Source organism: Suncus etruscus, chromosome 14 (genome assembly GCF_024139225.1).
Source record: "Suncus etruscus isolate mSunEtr1 chromosome 14, mSunEtr1.pri.cur, whole genome shotgun sequence".
Lineage (NCBI taxonomy): Eukaryota > Metazoa > Chordata > Mammalia > Eulipotyphla > Soricidae > Suncus > Suncus etruscus.
In genome coordinates, this window is record NC_064861.1 from 61,394,548 (window position 1) to 61,403,693 (window position 9,146).

The 9,146-nt window shown below is 47.7% G+C and overlaps 1 protein-coding gene across 1 annotated transcript; it reads left to right on the plus strand.

The window, feature by feature from the left end:
• The first annotated feature begins 1,361 nt into the window (after positions 1–1,361).
• PDP2 (pyruvate dehydrogenase phosphatase catalytic subunit 2) lies at positions 1,362–5,530 on the plus strand. Its single transcript, XM_049786399.1, has 2 exons — positions 1,362–1,477; positions 3,283–5,530. The coding sequence occupies exon 2, from the start codon at positions 3,335–3,337 to the stop codon at positions 4,925–4,927; it is 1,593 nt and encodes a 530-aa protein (XP_049642356.1). The 5' UTR covers positions 1,362–1,477; positions 3,283–3,334; the 3' UTR covers positions 4,928–5,530.
• Positions 5,531–9,146: the final 3,616 nt, after the last annotated feature.

Below are 9,146 nucleotides of genomic sequence, written 5' to 3' on the forward strand. Positions count from 1 at the left end.
GTTCAAGTCCAGGGTCTGATGAGGAACCAATGAAATCTTCGAAATAGACATCTGCATTTTAGAAGCCACATGTGCTGCTCCACAGAGAGGAAGTAGGGCCAAGGAAGAGCCAGAGGTGGGGACACCTGATAAGAGGTTGGAATAGGGAGCTGGAGGCCAGTGTTCGGTTTGGGGAACTATTTAGGCAATGAAATTGATGCCAGTGTAGGTCCCTGGACTACTTAGGTGAAGTGGAGGGAGAGACGCAGCATCCTCAAACCCCTGAGCCTTGTTCTTAGCAGGAAAGTCAAATCTGGACCTTACCTAGGCCTTCCAGGTCTATCATCTCTCTCAGGAAAGCATTTCAGGAGGAGATGGACAATGAAGCAAACAAGGTTTTATTTATAAATTATGAGGTGAAGGTAAAAAATGAAAAAGGGGGAGTAATGTGTTCAAGAGAGTGTGGGCTTCTCCATGGGCAGAGAGCCGCAGTTGCACATCGCAGCCTTAAAGTCTGAAAGGATGAGAGTGAACATCTCAAGGGGGGAGATGTGGGCCACATATGATCAGGCACCATGAACCCAGGCAATACATGTATGTGCATACCGCCTTTGTTCCAAATCAGCTTATAGGGAGTTTCTTCCAACCTGGTCACAAGGCGTGTTCTACCTTGGTAAGATTCCATTGCTAAAGTGGTTGCCAAAGGGCAGGGCTGGGATCAGTTGGTGATCTTCTTTTAACTTCCTTTATCCTCTTATCAGGTCTTAGTTCCTGCATCCACAACTACCAGGTGGGTCCTGATAGCTTTAGGGCTGGTGTCAAGCATAGCATCTTCAAATTCCATCTCTTGCTTTTATTTCATCCCATGAAAACTTTCACTACATCCCAAGAACTCATTGCCATGGGGGACCCCTTCCCTAATTGCCTGCTTCCAGATGAACAGGTCTGGAGAGGTGAGTGGTTTCTAGTGGAAAAAGCAGCCAGAATGGAGGAAGGGAGGCTTGGTTTCTGGTTTGAGATTTTAGGCAGCGAGACTAAGCGTCCCAAGACTGGGTTGGAAGGGGCAGATTTGTCAGAATTCTAGGCAAGTTGCATGGATACTCAGGACCTCCAAGGAAATAACCTAGTGGTGAAGTAACTCTGCTACAATACGGAATCGGAAGGATTGCAGCATTTGCAGTGCATAGAGATGGAGTTGAACACGTGACTGCCGGGTCCGGTAAGCCCCGCCCTCAAGCGGGTGTGGAGGCATCGGATTTGACCCCTCGGGGTCGGCCCTCCGGCGCTTTCTCACCCATTGGACAATCAATCTGTCCTTCAAAATCCCCGCCCCTTGTATGAACCAATAAGAGTCGGCGACAGAATGCTTCCTCCGGAGTTGGCTCGGCTCTAGGCTTTGCCTCGGAGAACCTCCAGGTCGCCTGTGCGCAGGCGCGGAACTGACGGACGGGACGGGGCACGGGACGACCCGGACGGCTGCGGAACGAGCTGCTGGTGAGTGGAGGCTGAGAAGGGTCCGCGGGTACCGGGGAACGGGCGCGGGTGGTGGATGCCTCTGGCCTCTTCGGGCCTCGCCCCGCGCCGCCTCACAGATCCGCGAGGTCGGCTCGGATGATGGGGTGATTGTAGGGGGGCGGACCCGCGCCGATGAGAAGAGCGGGGCGCCCAGACCTTGCTCCCCTTCACTCGCTTGCACCCGCCACGTGGGCTTGCAGGCTTGCAGGTTTGCAGGTTTGCTAGGGCCCTTTGACTGTCCCGGGGAGGGGGGCCCCGCACACGGATGGCTTGCTTTCTTTCGCCTTGGGAACTTGGCGCCCCGAAGGAATTCATTCCACTCTTTATTTTATTTTTGGTTTTGGGGTCACACTCAAAAAACTCAGGGGTTCCTTCTGGCTTTGCGCTCAGAAGTCACTCCTGGCAGGCCCGGGGAACCTTATGGGATGCCGGGATTCGAACCACCGTCCTTCTGCCTGCAAGGCAAACGCTTTACCTCCTTGCTATCTCTCCGGCCCCCTCATTCCACTCTTTTCACTGGGCGGGAAAGCAAGAGGTTGAGAGCCACCCCGCGGGGACACGGCTGTTGCCGGTGATCCAAAAAAGGGCGAACCTGGGTTGCTGGGACGCGGTGGATCCGAGGCTCGAACTTGAGATCCGGATGTTTGTTTAGTGTCGCGAAATTGCCCGGGTCCGGTGGCTGCTGCTTCAGAGAGCCGAGCTCCAGGCGCCTCTTGCAGACAGGGACTGGCACCCCTGGTTCGTCTTCTTGCCCTCCGCTCCTGCCCCAGATTCCACTGGCCTTAGCCCGAGATACCCTTGTCTGTCTTTCCTCCGACACCCAGACTTGGGAGGACAGATTTTTTTTTTGTTTTGTTTTGGTTTGGTTTGGTTTTTGGACTACACCCGTTTGACGCTCAGGGGTTACTCCTGGCTATGCGCTCAGAAATCGCCTCTGGCTTGGGGGGACCAAATGAGACGCCGGGGGATCGAACCGCGATCAGTCCTATGCTAGAACTTGCAAGGCACTTTACCTCTAGCGCCATCTTCCCGGCCCCGGATTTTTATAAAGCCTTCCAAGAACACGTGGGCCCCACTCTGCCTCCCTGCTCACCCCCAGAATATAGAAACAGAAAATAGAGCAGCGTTTTTCACCCCCGTCTAAGGAAGCACATACCATCTGAGACTGTGGAAGGTGCTAGGAGACTGTTTCCTTCCATGCCCTTTGCAGAGGCAGATTTCCAAACTTTTGGAAATCAGTTTGGCAACGTGAATCTCCACCCTTTGACCTACTGATTCGGTCTTCGGTCTTTGGGAAGTAAGTAGGGAAAAGGTGGATGCACAAAGCAGTACAGTTTGCTATTTAATAAATAGGGAGCCAGTACAGTGACCTCTAAATCCCCCAGAATGGACAATAGTTAATTGGGGATTGGCCATGGCGCAATGGATAACATTGTCTACAGGAAACAGTTAAGCACACTGTGAGCAGTTCATGGCAACAGGGATGTCACCCATCCGTGAAATGTAATGTGAATATAATGTGCTTTGGGTAAAATTAGTGTTTGGCTTTGTTTTTCTTTTTTTTTCCCCCCAGAAATCTGTATTTGTTGTTGTTGTTGTTGTTTTTGGGTCACACCCTGCAACCCCCAAGGGTTACTCCTGCCTCTACGCTCAGAAATCAGATGCCGGGATTCGAACCACCGTCCTTCTGCATGCAAGGCAAATGCCTTACCTCCATATTATCTCTCCGGCCCCCAGAAATCTGTATTTTTAAGAAATTAAATTAGACATTTTCTTTTCAGGTTCCAGAACCCCCACCGGATTTTGCTGAAGGAACCCTTCCTGCTGGCCTAGTTTCAGAATGTCAAGTCCTGTGTCCTACTGGATCTTAAATTCTGCAAGGAACAGCATTGCTACTTTGCAAGGGGGCCGGTGCTTATACTCCACTTGTGCCTCAAGTAGGAACAAGTCAAAATGGGGACTCTTTTCCCCAGGACCAGTCACCCTTAAAAACCAGGCTCTGAGCAGTCACTTAGTTCTGCCAAAAGCCTACAGACATACCTCAACAGAAGAAGATGATTTCCAATTGCAGCTCAGCCCCGAACAGGTGAATGAAGTGCTGCGAGCCGGGGAATCAGCCCACAAGATAGCCAGCTTTGCCGGTGGTGTCCCGAATTCGGTGTTGCGGTTTGAGAGCAATCAGCTGGCTGCTAATTCCCCGGTGGAGGACCGACAAGGTGTGGCCTCCTGCCTGCAGACCCACGGACTGATGTTCGGCATCTTTGATGGACACGGAGGTCATGCGTGTGCGCAAGCGGTCAGCGAGAGGCTCTTCTCATACATGGCAGTGTCCCTGATGTCGCAGCAGACTCTGGAGCAGATGGAGGAGGCCATGGAGAACATGAAGCCCTTGCTGCCCATCCTGCAGTGGCTCAAGCACCCAGGAGACAGTATCTACAAGGATGTCACGTCGGTGCACCTCGATCACCTCCGGGTCTACTGGCAGGAACTGTTGGACCTGCACATGGAGATGGGGCTGAGCACGGAGGAGGCTCTCAAGCATTCCTTCCAGAGGCTGGATTCCGATCTCTCTCTGGAAATCCAAGCCCCCTTGGAAGATGAGATGGCCAGAAATCTTTTCCTCCAGGTTGCTTTCTCTGGGGCAACAGCCTGCATGGCCCATGTCAATGGAGTTCATTTGCATGTGGCCAATGCTGGGGACTGCCGGGCCATCCTTGGTGTCCAGGAGGATAATGGCATGTGGTCTTGTCTGCCACTTACCCAAGACCACAATGCCTGGAATGAAGCTGAGCTGTCCCGCCTCAAGCGGGAGCATCCTGAGTCTGAGGCCAGGACGATCATCATGGACAACAGACTGTTGGGAATCCTCATGCCCTGCAGGGCCTTTGGGGATGTCCAGCTAAAGTGGAGTAGAGAGCTGCAGCGCAATGTTCTGGAGAGGGGTTTTGACACTGAGGCCCTCAACATTTATCAGTTAACCCCCGCACACTACTATACTCCACCCTACCTCACCGCAGAGCCTGAAGTCACGTACCACAGACTGAGACCCCAGGATAAGTTCCTGGTGCTTGCCTCTGATGGCCTGTGGGACCTGCTAGACAACGAGGATGTGGTGAGGCTGGTGGTAGAGCAACTGGCTGAAGCAGGTCGCCACAAACCAGACCTGGCCCAGAGACCCACCAACCTGGGGCTCATGCAGAGCCTGCTACTGCAGAGGAAAGCCAAGGGGCTCCACGCTGCCGACCAAAATGCCGCCACGCGGCTGATCAGACATGCTATAGGGAGCAATGAGTATGGGGAGTTGGATCCCGAGCGGCTGGCAGCAATGCTGACCTTGCCCGAGGACTTGGCAAGGATGTACAGGGATGATATCACTATCACTGTGGTGTATTTTAACTCAGACTCGATTGATACATATTACAGGGGAGGTTAAGTATCTCCCATTCTGTTGCCAAGGTTAATGTAGATGTTCTTCTAAAACTTTTACTCTTAAAATTGGCTTTTCGGACCTTACGATTAAAAGGGCAGGCAGATGTAGCATGCTTAGTCACAGATTAACCTGGGGAAAAAAGACCAGCCTTAGCTTAAAAAAAACAGCAGTGATTTTATGCCCTATGTGTTTGGGTCACCTTTTCTATTCAGAGAAGGCAGAGCAAGGAGCCCAGAGAACTAGCTGGGCCTTCTGAAGCCCAAGCCCTTTGACAAAGACACTCTTGTTAAACTGTATCAGCTGAGCCTTCAAAGAGTAAATTTAACCATGATTGTGGGAATGTGAAGAACTTCAGGGACATCTTGCTGCCAAATCTGCAAACTTGATCATTTCTCAGTTCACTATCATGGATAACTATAAAGGGGGGCTTAATTTTTAAATTATTAAAACCTAGGTTTACAGAAACATCTTTTAGGACATTTTCCTATGCAGTTGCTAACTTGTTTTGGTGATTATACTTGTGAAAACATTGTGTAATAATTCTGATTCTGGTTTTTAGCTTATTTGAAAATGGAACCCTTATACCCGCACACAGTCTCCTTCTTGTAAATCAGTCTATTGAAATTTGTACAGTTTTAGGGCCATCCCTGTCTCCCGCCTCCTCAACCTTGGAGCCATGCTAGGAGGTAATTTCATCTGAGCCATAACACTAGGCCTTTGCTGTTAATAGTAAAATTTCTAATGGAGGTTTAGTTAAAGCACTTGACCTTTGTTCATTCCATCTAACACTCCTACCTCTGATCTGAGAAAGATCTGCAAATCTGCAGATCTGCACTTGCTCAATAGCAATGTTGTCTGGAATCCTTCCCCCCCACCCCGGCCACACCCGTTTGATGCTCAGGGGTTACTCCTGGCTAAGCGCTCAGAAATTGCCCCTGGCTTGGGGGGACCATATGGGACGCCGTGGGATTGAACCGCGGTCCTTTCTTGGCTAGTGCTTGCAAGGCAGACACCTTTCCTCTAGCACCACCTCGCCGGCCCCAATCTGGAATCTTAATAGTTGCAGTGAAGTGGCATATAGTAGCTGGGACAGGTGGTAGGTAGAACTACCTTATGCAATGAATTGTGGGCTTAATATTTAGTCTGATCTGTAAAGAGTGAAATCAAGGGACTTAACACTAACCAAGCACCTTAGTCTGTATCCTGAGAGACAGGAGGGGAGAAGGATGCATAAGAATTGGTCAAATAGCACCCCTAGACCAACACCAGTCATCACTCTGCTCCTCAGCAGTTGTATGTATACATACCTAAGGAGCTGGAAGACTGAAATGTGACCTGAATTGGACTGCAACTGTGTTTACTTGAAAATAAAATCATGTGACTCCCTCTGCAGAAATGGAACTGAATTTTCTGTTTTTATGAATTGCTGTGGCATTTCAAAAACAGTACATGTTCCTGAGTGGAGAGAGATTCAAGTATAATCTCAAAGCACAGGTTTTTATTTTGTTTTGTTTTTGCTTTTGGGTCACACCCAGCAGTGCTCAGGGGTTACTCCTGGCTCTACGCTCAGAAATTGCTCCTGGCAGGCTCGGGGGACCATATGGGATGCCGGGATTCGAACCACCGCCCCCCTGCATGCAAGGCAAACACCCTACCTTTATGCGACCTCTCCAGCCCTGCAAAAGCAGTTTTATCTATTTGCCATCCATTTTTTTGGATCTTCACCTCATCTTCCCCCCTCATTCTATCACTGAAAGAAAAGCTAATCAGGATTGTCATCATTGTGGTCCATAGCCTTTTGAATTCATTCTGGCAATGGACTCTTCTTAGTGGGGAGTAGGGGACCATTTCTCTATATTTTCCACTGCAGCTCTTTCCCAACAGAGCTTCATTGAAGACATTTTCATTGGGGTGCTTAATTAATCCTTAGTCCTTTTGTCCTGGAACCCTTAATATTTCTTCTGATACCTGAAATTTTATCTCAGAAATTAAATGTGAACAATATGCTACCATTCTGCCAGCACGAAGGCTCATTGCTAGAGCTGCGGATTATGCCATCTTTGTTCTTTTTGCCAGTTAAACCCTGGCACACTTGTGTGCAGCACTTAAGGCTCACAGTGTGGGAATCCTGTTTTGGACCCTAACATAGGTAGTAAGTGGATCTAATTGAGTCACTCATGAGACAATTGAACACAGATTTTCCAGCTGTTTCTCTTAAGCTTATCTGTGGTTTTTCTCTGCTTGGTTATATTGATTGCTGTCTGTGTGGTAATCTTGGTAAAAGAAAGGCCAATTAGTTGTCACCTTTGACTATTGTGAATGCTGTCAGTGTGGTTTGTGAATGTTCCAGATAAACCTTTGTCTCACTAACCATGATTCTACTGCTTCAGTTTTCCTGGCACCTTGAATTACTGCTTGAGACAGGGATGTGAGTGAGGTAGGTAGTAATTGTCAAGTCTTCCATTTACCATCCCTTTCCAGTTGAGATGTCAATATTGGGACTTTTTAAATGAAGTAATAAAAAAGTGAGTTTGAACATTTTAATGCTTTGGATGTAATATTTTTGGAGGGGGCATGTATATCCCTCCAAATTCAGAGCCTACACCCAGCTTGGTGCTCACGGGTCTCTCCTGCAGTGCTTGGAAACCATGTAATGCCAGGGGGTGGAGTCTTGGCCTCCATGTATTCTAGTTCTTCAACAGTCCCCCCAGTTCCTTGGATATAACTTTTGTTGGAGAAAATGCTTTTGGTGCTTTAAATTGTGTATTTATCACTTTAAGAGAAAAACTGATAATAACATCATTTCAATGTATATATATATATATATATATATATATATATATATATATAGCCCTGCTATTTCTGGGGATTCATCAAAATAAATGGAGATGGTATTATCTAGGTTGAGTTACTTAGAATGTCTTAACACCTTTTAGCTATAATGAAAATGTCAACTTGAAAGCAGTTAACATATAAATCTGTTTTGCCTAGACATAGTTTTCCTAAAAGAGCTTAGTTTTGGGCTCCCCATGGAAAGTTCAGGTTAGATACAATTGAGCTGGTTCCCTCAATATACCACAGGTGAAATATAAACAGCTGAGCTCAAGTTAAAGAAGAGAATAATTGTATGGAACACAAGTCTGGCCTGACTTTTTGTCTCTCAGCCTCTGGTACCCTTGCTTCAGGACAGCTTTTAAAAAGCTTTAGTTCTCCAGGCTGTCTGGGACTTAGCTGCCCTACTTTCATCTTACAGTGGTTCATTTGTCTCAGAAAGGGACTTTCCTATGACAGAAAAGGCCCTTGGTAACACCCTGGGAGCTGCCATTGCACAGCCCTCATAGGAAACATGTTGGGACTGCTGTGTACTTGCTGCCAGACAGATTGAGACAGTCCCGGATCCCTTAAGTAGCTCACCTTCTAGAAGATATTATGCATTCACTTGGAAAAATGATTAACCATGGTCTTTAATACTTATTGCTGTTTGAATTGCAATCTGTCTGCCAGTGTTCATATCTGACATTGATTTTCTAACCATTAAGTTTAAATGAATGTTATAAATAAAAGAGGCAAAATGAAGTGTGATTTCTTTTAGTCTGATTAGTGCGTTTTGTAGCTTCTGAGAGTAGTAGATTTGTGTCACTCCCACTTACCTGGCCATGAAAGATTCTAGGCTATTCAAGTCTGCACAAAAGAGAAACCCACAAAATTTGGGAGTGCCCTGAACCTCACAAGAAGCCTTGGAGATTAACTGTGGGGATGGGGGTAAGGATAAAAGGAAAAAAAAAGCCAGTGGAGGCCTTTGTTGGTATATATGCACTCACAGGCTGCTTGTAGAAGCTCTCAGATATTTAATAATAAATGCACAGCTCATTTCATTTGGGGGCTGCTAGCTAGACAGCTGAAGACCATTTCGTCCCACCGTCACCAGCTGAGCTGGTTTCCTACGGGTACTCTTTGCACCCATCCCATGAGATCAGGAACATGAGTGGGGGCAGGTGTGGCAAATCTGGGTCTTGAGGAGCACACTTGTAATGGGAAGGTAGAAAAGGGAGTGTCTGATAAAGATAAGGATAAGCTCTGGCACTTTTTTAAAAACTTGACCAAACAGGCCTAGAGGTTGTTGAAAAACTTGTCCTGCCAAGAAGGTAGGGTCTGAATTTGAACCAAGTCCATAGCCCACACACTTGTTGCCTGATTGGGCTTTCAGAAAAAGGATAATTGC

Coding starts and splice junctions, on each gene's coding strand:
- PDP2 (XM_049786399.1), top strand. CDS start 3,335: ATGTCAAGTCCTGTGTCCTACTGGATCTTAAATTCTGCAAGGAACAGC.